The following is a 12,500-nucleotide window of genomic DNA, read 5'->3' as shown; positions in this document are numbered from 1 at the left end:
TGTTAGAAACACACACACACACACACAACATGTTAGAAACACACACACACAACATGTTAGAAACACACACACACACACACAACATGTTAGAATCACACACACACAACATGTTAGAAACACACACACACACAACATGTTAGAAACACACACACACACACAACATGTTAGAAACACACACACACACACACACACAACATGTTAGAAACACACACACAACATGTTAGAAACACACACACACAACATGTTAGAAACACACACACACAACATGTTAGAAACACACACCAGACTCCATGTAAATAATCAGCCATTTAAGCATCGTAAACACACTTCATTAAAAGTCGACAGAAATAAAATAAAACTATGAAAACACGTTTTGGGTCGTCCTTACACTTTATCCAACCATCACAACTCTAGTTTTGGTAGAAATACACACATAGTTTACTGATTTACATGTGAAAATATGTTGTCTCTATACACGCTAAAAGTATTGCTTTTTTAAATGGAGTCTGGTGGGTTTGGCGCTAGCGACTTCAGAGCTGTTTCTGGTTAAACAGAATCCTTCCTGGTAGACAGCTGGCTGATTTGAATTGCAGAGATTTGTGAAATCTGCAAACTTGTTTATTTCTGTTGTCATTTTCAGCCATAAGTGTAATGTTTAAAGATATATAGTTATATATATATTGACTTTTATTCTCAAAATATTCCAACTTTCTTCTAAAGAATGACTGTACCGGCCCTTCTTTCTATATATAGTGTTGTGTTTTATTTTTGTTGCCTTTTTGTTGTATTTTGTAGATGTTTGAGTTGCCTTTTTTACATGCTTTTGTCGCCCTTTTGTCAACCTTTTTGTCGTCTTTTTTTAGACATTTTTGTCACCTTTTTTTAGACGTTTTTGTCGCCTTTTTTAGACATTTTTGTTGCCTTTTTGTCGTCTTTTTTAGACATTTTTGTCGTCTTTTTTTAGACGTTTTTGTCGCCTTTTTTGTCATCTTTCTTAGATGTTTGAGTTGCCTTTTTTACATGCTTTTGTCGCCCTTTTGTCAACCTTTTTGTCGTCTTTTTTAGACGTTTTCGGCGCCTTTTTGTCGTCTTTTTTAGACGTTTTCGGCGCCTTTTTGTCGTCTTTTGTAGACATTTTTTTGCCTGTTTTGTCACATTTTTAGACGTTATTGTCGCCTTTTTTGTCGTCTTTTTGTCGTCTTTTTTAGACGTTATTGTCGCCTTTTTTGTCGTCTTTTTTAGACGTTATTGTTGCCTTTTTTGTCGTTTTTTTTAGACATTTTTGTTGCCTTCTTTCTGTATATAGTGTAGTTGTGACATCACAACGTTGCAGAAGTCCTGACGGTGCGTTTAAAGACAGTTTGTGATTACGGGCTGTGTGCATGTCTCTGTTTTAATACTTTCTCAGTATTTATATCTATATATTTATAAATCTCACTTTTTAACGTCTGCTGTAGGACCTTTAACAGAACGGCAGCTAATGACTGGCTCCTGAGCGCTTGCAGTCAGATCTGTGATCCAGCAGCTGCCTGTTAGTCCATGCACTAACACATGCAAAATGATTGGTTTTTCCAATACCACAGAGATCGATAAGGGGCTCCACATAAACAGCGTCTCCACGGCGACTAGACCGTTGGCGAGTCGAGTCAGACAGGAGGACGGGCTCCGTGCGTTTACAACGTCTTCCCGGAGAGAGAGAGAGACACTTTATTGGGAGGATGGTTTGGTATTCCAGTCAGTTTCCTTTGTTTACTATGTGATGAGATGTAAGAGCTGCGTTCAGGGACTCTATCAAACATTACCGAGCTGCGTTCAGGGACTCTATCAAACATTACTGTTCCAGGTCCCCCCTCTATCAGCAGAGGAAGGCTACACTGTGGAGGGGATGTTAAGATGCAGATTAAAGCTTTGGCAACCTTTTTGTAGACATTTTTTGGCACCTTTCTTAGACGTATACGTCGCCTTTTCGTCACATTTTTTAGACGTTTTTATTGCCTTTTTCAGACGTTTTTTTGCCTGTTTTGTCGCCTGTTTTAGACCTTTTTTGTCGCCTTTTTTTAGACGTTTTTGTCGCCTGTTTTAGACTTTTTTGTCGCCTGTTTTTAGATGTTTTTTTGCCTGTTTTGTCACATTTTTTAGACGTTTTTTGTCGCCTGTTTTAGACCTTTTTGTCGCCTTTTTTTAGATGTTTTTTTGCCTGTTTTGTCACATTTTTTAGACGTTTTTGTCGCCTGTTTTAGACTTTTTTGTCGCCTTTTTTTAGATGTTTTTTTGCCTGTTTTGTCACATTTTTTAGACGTTTTTTGTCGCCTGTTTTAGACCTTTTTGTCGCCTTTTTTTAGATGTTTTTTTGCCTGTTTTGTCACATTTTTTAGACTTTTTTGTCGCCTGTTTTAGACTTTTTTGTCGCCTTTTTTTAGATGTTTTTTTGCCTGTTTTGTCACATTTTTTTTGACGTTTTTGTCGCCTGTTTTAGACCTTTTTGTCGCCTGTTTTAGACCTTTTTGTCGCCTTTTTTTAGATGTTTTTTTGCCTGTTTTGTCACATTTTTTTGACGTTTTTGTCGCCTGTTTTAGACTTTTTTGTCGCCTTTTTGTCAACCTTTTTTGGCACCTTTCTTGACGTTTTTTTGCCTGTTTTGTCACCTTTTGTAGACCTTTTTGTCACCTTTTGTAGACCTTTTTGTCGCCTGTTGTAGACCTTTTTGTCGCCATTTTGTAGACTTTTTTCCAAGTTGTACCGTTGCAGGTTTGAGAGTTTCCTTTGTTTACTATGTGATGAGATGTAAGAGCTGCGTTCAGGGACTCTATCAAACATTACCGAGCTGCGTTCAGGGACTCTATCAAACATTACCGTTCCAGGTCCCCCCCTCTATCAGCAGAGGAAGGTTACACTGTGGAGGGGATGTTAAGATGCAGATTAAAGCTTTTGGCAACCTTTTTTGGCACCTCTCTTAGACGTATATGTCGCCTTTTCGTCACATTTTTTAGACGTTTTTGTCGCCTTTTTGTAGACGTTGTTGTCGCCTGTTTTAGACCTTTTTGTCGCCTGTTTTAGACCTTTTTTGTCGCCTTTTTGTCAACCTTTTTTGGCACCTTTCTTGACTTTTTTGCCTGTTTTGTCGCCTTTTTTTAGACCTTTTTGTCGCCTTTTTGTCAACCTTTTCTTGTCGCCTTTTTTAGACGTTTTTCCAAGTTGCACCGTAGCAGGTTCCGGAGTTTCCTTTAGTTTACTACATGATCAGATGTGAGAGCTGCGTTCAGGGACTCCATCTTTTGATCGTCGTTGCCCTCTCTGGTTGCAGCAGCATCAACTTTTCTGAAAGTGTCTCTGAGTTTCCAGATGAAAGAACAGAAAGCCCTGAACGCTCTCTCCGCCCCGAGGACTCCATCATTGTCATCTCCTTATTAATTTCCCCCGTCTGCCGCAGCGGTAAACAAACCGTCCGATGGGTCTGAGGAGCGGGCGTGTCGGTGGAAACTAACGGAGAAGCACAAAGGCGAGGAGCAGGCGAGGGAAACTTTGAGGGCTGAGGGTTGGTGACAAAGGCAGCAGCAGCTGTCGGGGCTTTCTTATCGCCTGTGAAGACATCCCAGTCTGGGTGAGATGAAAGGCCGCGAGCTTCCCCTCCGCGGGCTGAGATACGGCGCCGTCTGGTAAACAACGCCCCCCCTCCCCCCCTCCCCCCCTCGTTGGGCCCCTGCAGGACACCGTACGGTCCGCCCGCCGCCCTGCGAGCAGCACTTCTTTCTATATATAGTGTAGTGTAGTTTTTATTTTTGTTGCCTTTTTGTTCTATTTTGTAGATGTTTTGTCGCCTTTTTGGCGCCTTTTTTTACGAGTTTTTTTGCCTTTTGTAGACGTTTTTTTGCCTGTTTTCTCGTCTTTTTTAGACATTTTAGTTGCCTTTTTTACATGCCTTTTTGGCGTCTTTTTTTAGACGTTTTTTGCACCTTTTTTAGGCGTTTTTGGGGTATTTTTTTAGACGTTTTTGGCGTCTCTTTTTAGACGTTTTTGGCGTCTCTTTTTAGACGTTTTTGGCGTCTTTTTTTAGACGTTTTTGGCGTCTCTTTTTTAGACGTTTTTGGCGTCTTTTTTTAGACGTTTTTGGCGTCTCTTTTTAGACGTTTTTGGCGTATTTTTTAGACGTTTTTAGCGTCTTTTTTTAGACGTTTTTGGCGTCTCTTTTTAGACGTTTTTGGCGTCTTTTTTAGACGTTTTAGTTGCCTTTTTTCTGTATATAGTGTAAGACCGTACGGTCCGTCCGGCGCCCGGCGAGCGGGAACGATTCTCCACATGAGTGTTTGAGTGCCGACTCGTCTCTCAGGTGAGAAAAGGAGAACTTTCTCAGCTCCGTGAACGACATATCCGTGTCAAATAGCGTTTGTTTTATCCCTCTGGACGTGGGGGAAGTGGGGGTGGGGGTGGGGGGGGGGAATCACGGGAGGTCAGCTTACTCAGCTTTCTCTTTGATCCACTAAACACCACCCGCCCCGCCTGGTGCTGCAAGTAGGTTAAACCAAACGAGACTATGACATCGTCTGCTCCTGGAAACGTCTGACTGGTGGCGCCTTGTTTTAGGGTTGGTTTCACAACGGGGAGGTTTACCCCTCAGGACGGAAACCATGAGCGTCCTGAAGACAGAAGACAGTTTAGTGGACTTTTCTGTGGCAGGAAGTTTGATCTGGTACTTCCTGTCTGCTGTTCAGGGGTCGGTCAGTTCCACCGTCTCTCCTGGAGGAGCCTCCAAACTTTAAGACAAGTCCAGGGGAACGGCAGAAGGGCTCGCTTTTACACGCTGCTCTCGCCTTTTTAAGATATTTTCGTTGCCTTTTTTGTCACTTTCTGTAGATATTTTTGTCGCCTTAGGTAGACATTTTTGTCACCTTTTGTAGACCTTTTTGTTGCCTTTTTTGTCACATTTTTTTGATATTTTTGTCGTCTTTTTGTCGCCTTTTGTAGACATTTTTGTCGCCTTTTTGTCGCCTTAGGTAGACATTTTTGTCACTTTTTGTAGACCTATTTGTTGCCTTTTTTGATACATTTTTTTGATATTTTTGTTACCTTTTTGTCGCCTTTTTTTGACATTTTTGTCACCTTTTTTAGATATTTTTGTTGCCTTTTTTGACACATTTTTTTGATATTTTTGTCGTCTTTTTGTTGCCTTTTGTAGACATTTTTGTCGTCTTTTTGTTGCCTTTTGTAGACATTTTTGTCGTCTTATTGTTGCCTTTTGTAGACATTTTTGTCGTCTTTTTGTTGCCTTTTGTAGACATTTTTGTCGTCTTTTTTGTCGCCTTTTTGTCGCCTTAGGTAGACATATTTGTCACTTTTTGTAGATCTATTTGTTGCCTTTTTTGATACATTTTTTTGATATTTTTGTCACCTTTTTGTCGCCTTTTTTTGACATTTTTGTCACCTTTTTTAGATATTTTCGTTGCCTTTTTTGTCACCTTTTTGTCGCCTTTTGAAGACATTTTTGTCGTCTTTTTTGTCGCCTTTTTGTCGCCTTTTTGTCGCCTTAGGTAGACATTTTTGTCACCTTTTGTAGACCTTTTTGTTGCCTTTTTTGTCACATTTTTTAGATATTTTTGTCACCTTTTTGTCACCTTTTTTTGACATTTTTGTCGCCTTTTGAAGACATTTTTGTCGTCTTTTTTGTCGCCTTTTTGTCTCTTTTTTGTTGCCTTTTTGTCGCCTTAGGTAGACATTTTTGTCACTTTTTGTAGACCTTTTTGTTGCCTTTTTTGTCACATTTTTTAGATATTTTTGTCGCCTTTTTTGTCGCCCTTTTGTCGCCTTTTTTAGACATTTTTGTCACCTTTTGTAGACCTTTTTGTCGCCTTTTTGTCGCCTTTTGTAGACATTTTTGTTGCCTTTTTTGTCACCTTTTTTTGACATTTTTGTCACCTTTTTTAGATATTTTCGTTGCCTTTTTTGTCACCTTTTTGTCGCCTTTTTGTAGACGTTTTTGTCACCTTTTTGTCGCCTTTTTTAGACATTTTCGTCACCTTTTGTAGACCTTTTTGTCGCCGTTGTAAGTCGAGGGGAACTGCAGAAGGGCATCATTTGGGAGGGGACAGAGAGGATAGGGGGACAGGACAGGAAGACTCTTAAAGTCTGACTGGTGGAAAACTCTGTCGAGGTTCAGCTCTCAGGACGGAAACATTGAGTCTCTTTAGTCAACCTTTCTGTGACTGTGTAGTTTGATCTGATGCCCTGATACTGTAAGCCCTGCCCATCTGGTGTTCCCAGCTGGATAAAACAAGCACACCAGTTACACCGTCTCTCCTGGAGAAACCTCAAATGTTTTTTTTTAGTTTGGGGAGCCTGCAGAGCAAACACAGCAGAGTTTTCCAACTTGTTTTAAGGGTTTGTTTTACTCTGCTGTACGTCCCAGAGGGGTGGGAAGGGCTCGGCTAAGACCACATCACAAGAGTGTGGAAGTTCAGACAGAAGTGCAAAGTTGGTTTGTTCTACTTTGTTTGTCTCTGAGATGTTATTGGATGCCCCCCCGGCTGTAAGCCCCACCAGGCTGGTGTTCCAAGTAGGTTAAAACAAGCGCACAAGTTACACAATGTCTCCGGGAAGAGACTCAAACTTTAAAAACAAAGTTGAGGGGAACTGCAGAAGAAGTCGTTTGGGGATTTGAGAGATGGGACAGAGAGAATGTCTGACTGGAGGCAACAGCCTCAGCGTTAGCGCTGCACAAGGAATGAATCGAATCGAATTTGGTCCACGAAAAGTTCTGTTTATGTCGCTGACAGGCTCAGATTATTATTCTAAGTGTCTGACAACATTATGGAAAGGATCCTACAGAGATAGACCTTTAAAACATCTTTAAGACCTTTCTATTTAACCAGAAACAGCTCTGAAGTCACTAGAGCTAAACCCACCAGACTCCATTTAAAAAAGCAATACTTTTAGCGTGTATAGAGCCAACATATTTTCACATGTAAATCAGTAAACTATGTGTTTATTTCAACCAAAACTAGAGTTGTGATGGTTGGTTAAAGTGGAAAGACGACCCAAAATGGCTTTTCATAGTTTTATTATGTTTCTGTCGACTTGGAATGAAGTGTATTTTACGATGATAAAATGACCGATTATTTACATGGAGTCTGGTGGGTTTAGCGAATGCAATTTCCCGGATGATTTTATGTTTAAAAAAAGGATCTTACTCTTTAACAGAAAGGTCGACCTCCTTCGAAATCCTTTCCATAATGTTGTCAGACACTTAGAATAATAATCTGAGTCTGTCAGCGGCAACACAAGCACTTTAGTGAAGGTAAATACAAGCTGCACAATTGTCCTATTAACTTACATTGTAGCTTGTTTCTCAGCTGCCGACTGCAGAGATCTCTCTTAATACTGGACCAATGTCAGAGATGGTTGTTCCCATCAGTCACTTAGACACAGAAACATAGGAACATAGAGTCCAGGCTGGAAACTGCAGAGAGAGTTGGAAGATATATGGATCTTTGTTTAAGTCTCCTGCAGACCCACGTCTTTCCTGACGGGCACCGGAGGACGCTAAGCCCCGCCCGTCTGGCACTCCGAGCGCGCCTATTCAATCGAGAGACTTATGTCATCGCCGCGGCGAGGCCCGAGGGTCTTATTAGCGCGGGGACGGGGCAGAGTGGTATTAAAGTTTACAACGTACAACAGAGGAAATGTTACCGCTGAGCGCCGGCTCTCAGAGTCCAGTTTCATCGTGTGAAGTTTATACGCCAGTGATGCAGTTCTTTATTTGCTCGCTGCAGACGCTGGAAAGAAGGGAGCGTTTGTTTTCCGCCGGCGCGGGACGTCCAGCAGGAACACGAAGGCTTTTAGGAGAAGAACATTTAGTCCGCTAATAGAGGGAACCTGGAACGGTAATATTTGATAGAGTCCCTGAACAATGTATGTGTATATATATATGCTCGGGGAGGGGGAGTGCGTATATATATATATATATATATATATATATATATATATATATATATATATATATATATACACTCCCCCCCCTCCCCGAGCATTTGCCTCCACGCCGCTGGCCGGCCCTGCTCATATCTTTTTGTTTCTTAAATCCTCTTTTCCTGAAACCATTCTTCTTTCTCTCTTTCCTTCTTTAAATCCTGAATTTGTCCATCTGATTTTTGATGATGTCAGATAACACGTGACCTCCTTCTCCTCCGGCACGCCGTCATCTCCGTATCCACAGCGCCACTACCTCATTTGGGGCCCTAGGCAAGATTAGGTTTCCACTTTCTTCTATATTTTTCATTGCTTTTTTCACTGTTTTTGTCACTTTCTCTCTAATTATTCGCCACTTTTTTGTCGTTTTTTTTTTTGTCGTTTTGTCTGACGTTTTTGTCACTTTATTTTGACATTTTTCTCGTTTAATTTGTCTTTTTTTTGTCTTTTTTATCACTTTGTTTTGAGATTTTTCTCGTTTAATTTGTCTTTTTTTTGTCTTTTTTTCAGACTTTTTCATCACTTTATTTTGACATTTTTCTCGTTTAATTTGTCTTTTTTTTGTCTTTTTGTCTGACTTTTTCGTCACTTAGTTTTGACATTTTTCTCGTTTAATTTGTCTTTTTTTTGTCTTTTTGTCTGACTTTTTCGTCACTTAGTTTTGACATTTTTCTCGTTTAATATGTCTTTTTTTTTGTCTTTTTGTCTGACGTTTTCATCACTTAGTTTTGACATTTTTCTCGTTTAATTTGTCTTTTTTTTTGTCGTTTTTCCTACGTTTCCCCCCCTAACTCCTTTGTGGTCCTAGACAAGATTTCAGCCGTCGTTATCACTTTTTTCTGTTTTTTTCCCCGATGTAATTGTGCTTTTTATTCGCTGTTTTTGACGCATTCATGGACGTTTTACGTTTTATTAGTTTTTCCAATAATTTGTTGCTTTTCTGCAACTTTTTTGACACTTATTTCGCACTGATATTTTTCAACAGTTTTGTCACTTTTTCTGACTTTTTTTTAAAAACGTTTTAGGTCGTTTTTGTCCGACTTTCTCCCCGTATTATCTAGAACTTTTCTTGACCTTCTTTGCCTCTACGCCGCTGGCCGGCCCTGCTCAGATCTTCTTTCTTTCAATTCCTTCACTGCGTCTTTACTTTAGCTGCCTTCTGACTTTATGACATTTAGTATTTGTCTGAAATATATATAAAAAAAACATGAACATTTCCAGGAGGACGTAAGCTAAGAATCTTCATCTCCATATCCACAGCAAGGCAAGATTAGTTTTCCACTTTCTTCTATGTTTTTCTATATTTTTCTATGTTTTTCATTGCTTTTTTGCCCAACGTTTTTGTCACTTTCTCTCTAATTATTTACCACTTTTCTGTCATTTTTTTTGTCGTTTTGTCTGACGTTTTTGTCACTTAGTTTTGACATTTTTTTTGTCTTTTTTTCAGACTTTTTCATCACTTAGTTTTGACATTTTTCTCGTTTAATTTGTCTTTTTTTTGTCTTTTTTTTTGTCGTTTTGTCTGACGTTTTTGTCACTTAGTTTTGACATTTTTCTCGTTTAATTTGTCTTTTTTTTTATCTTTTTTTTTGTCGTTTTGTCTGACTTTTTCATCACTTAGTTTTGACATTTTTCTCATTTAATTTGTCTTTTTTTTGTCTTTTTTTCAGACTTTTTCATCACTTTCTTTTGACATTTTTCTCGTTTAATTTGTCTTTTTTTTTGTCATTTTTCCTACGTTTCCCCCCTAACTCCTTTGTGGTCCTAGGCCAGATTTCAGCCGTCGTTATCACTTTTTTCTGTTTTTTTACACGATGTCTTGACCTTCTTTGCCTCTACGCCGCTGGCCGGCCCTGCTCAGATCTTCTTTCTTTCAATTCCTTCACTGCGTCTTTACTTTCAGCCCAGTCTCACGGCAGTTTGTGTAAATGTCACGTTATTTTTAATCTATTGATACGTGTTCACGGAGACGTTTCTCTCGTTTTTTACGTGGTGGCCAGCATGAAAATGTGAAGTGATATATTTCAAAGGGAAGCATATTTCGTGGCCACAGCACAGAAACGGTAGGGAGTAGTATAAAGAGCTGAAAAACAACACAGGACTTTCACCTGGGCGAGCGGGGATCGCGTCCCGCGTGTGGCGTTTAGTTTCCCGTAGTCTTCCTAATCACAACCGTCCCGTTATTGTCGCGCGTCCCCCGCGGCCGTCTCCCGGCGTGTGAGGCGTCCTTTCCCCGTAGGGTATTTCGTGTTGGCCACCACGTAAAAAACGAGAAAAACGTCCCCGTGAACACCTATCAATAGATTAAAAATAACGTGACATTTACACAAACTGCCGTGAGACTGGGTTGTTACTTTAGATGCCTTCTGACTATTTGTCTGAAAAAAACATGAACATTTCCAGGAGGACGCCAGCTAAGACTCTTCATCTCGCGGTCAGATTACTTTATCGAGTTATTTTGTGGAATCGAAAAGGAACATTTAGAGCTTTCCTCTGTGTGTTTCTACGTGTTTACTACTTATGAAGACAGACTCAGGGATGTAGGACGATGTCTAAATGCTGCCGTGAGTTTGTCTCGTAGCAACGTGTCACCTTCAGAGGGGTCCAGGCGCCGGGCGCGGCGGCCATGTTTGGAGTTGTTGTGGACGAACATGTTGTCTGACACCGCCAGCACGTGACCGTCCACGTTGACCGTAGTGGAGACAACCACCTGCACACACACACACACACACACACACACACACACACACACACACACACGCACACACACACACGCGCACACACACACACACACAAATGCAGAAACATGCACGTGCACACACACACACACACGCACGTACACACACACACACACACACACACACACGTGCAGGCACACACACACACACACACACATGTGCAGACACACACACACACACACGCACATACACTCATGCGCACACACAGACACATGCAGAAACATGCACGCAGACACACACACAGATATGCACGCACAAACACGCATGCACACACGCACGTACACACACACACACACACACACACACACACACACAGTCACAGACTCACACACACACACACACACACACACACAGTCATAGACACACACACACACACAGTCAGAGACACACACACACGCACATACACACATACACGCAGACACACGCATGCAGACACACACACACACACACACACACACACACACACACACACACACACACACACACACACATGTCAGGGTCACTGAAGAATGACTCATGGATAAGTGAAGTCCCGTTGTGTCCCAGGTGTCCCAGGTGTGTCCCAGGTGTGTCCTAGGTGTCCCATGTGTGTCCCAGTTGTCCCAGGTGTGTCCCAGGTGTGTCCCAGGTGTGTCCCAGGTGTGTCCTAGGTGTCCCATGTGTCCCAGTTGTCCCAGGTGTGTCCCAGGTGTGTCCCAGGTGTCCCATGTGTGTCCCAGGTGTCCCATGTGTGTCCCAGGTGTCCCATGTGTGTCCCAGGTGTCCCAGGTGTCCCATGTGTGTCCCAGGTGTCCCAGGTGTGTCCCAGGTGTCCCAGGTGTGTCCCAGGTGTGTCCCATGTCTGTCCCAGGTGTGTCCCATGTGTGTCCCAGGTGTCCCAGGTGTGTCTCTTACCTGGAACCGCCTCATGTCTCGGGGGTTTCCTGCATTTTTCAAACAGTTCTGATTGCACTTGAGGAAGAACTTGAGGAAGAATCTGCAGAGACAGACAGACAGACAGACAGACAGACAGACAGAGGGATGAGAGACGCTGATCCAGGATCAGAAAAAACAAGCTCTGCAGGAGAAGGAAGTCGGGCTCAGGTTGACGCTCATTTTACATCCACACAGAGTCAGTCTCCCGCTTCTACGTCCACAAATCAACTATCCATAGTTAGTCGTCCTAAGACGTACTTCAGCAGAGGACAGCAGGCAGTTTGTTACTGACAGTGAACCGCTGAGATGTATTCTCTGTGAAAGGGATTCCTAAAGTCAGGAGATCCCAGTTGAACAGAAGTTGTATATATATATATATATATATATATATATATATATATATATATATACAAACACGCACACAAACACAGGCACAGACACACACACACACACACACACACACACACACACACACGCATGCACGCACATGCACGCACACACACACACACAGACACACAGACACACACACAAGCACGAACGCACACAGACACACACACAGACACACACGCATGCACACGCACACAGACACACACACACACACACACACACACACAGACACACACACACACACACACACACACACACACACACACACACACAGACACACACACACACACACACACACACACACAGACACAGACACAGACACACACACACACACACAGACACACACACGCTCCTTCCACCACTGAAATGTTGGAACAGTGGGCTTCAGCCAATTTACAGTGTTACCCTTAATGGCTGCAGCAAGAAGGATTTGCAGAAGGTATATATCATCCGATTCCTGGATTCGTGGATTGGATTTGTTCAAATCCATCAGGGGTGACT

The 12,500-nt window shown here is 41.8% G+C and overlaps 1 protein-coding gene across 1 annotated transcript in view; it reads right to left on the bottom strand.

Moving 5' to 3' along the window:
• LOC116058048 (transcription factor COE1-like) overlaps window positions 1-12,500 on the bottom strand; it is a 151,596-nt gene that overhangs the window by 9,485 nt on the left and 129,611 nt on the right. Inside the window, exons 7-8 of the mRNA XM_036006221.1 lie at window positions 11,592-11,673; window positions 10,552-10,669 (exon numbers count right to left, since the gene is read on the bottom strand). Of these exons, the coding sequence (XP_035862114.1) occupies window positions 10,552-10,669; window positions 11,592-11,673 (200 nt within the window). The remainder of the gene's footprint in view (window positions 1-10,551; window positions 10,670-11,591; window positions 11,674-12,500) is intronic.

Source organism: Sander lucioperca, chromosome 1 (genome assembly GCF_008315115.2).
Source record: "Sander lucioperca isolate FBNREF2018 chromosome 1, SLUC_FBN_1.2, whole genome shotgun sequence".
NCBI lineage: Eukaryota > Metazoa > Chordata > Actinopteri > Perciformes > Percidae > Sander > Sander lucioperca.
Note: the sequence above shows the minus strand (reverse complement) of the source record. Positions and strands in the feature narration are given on the sequence as shown.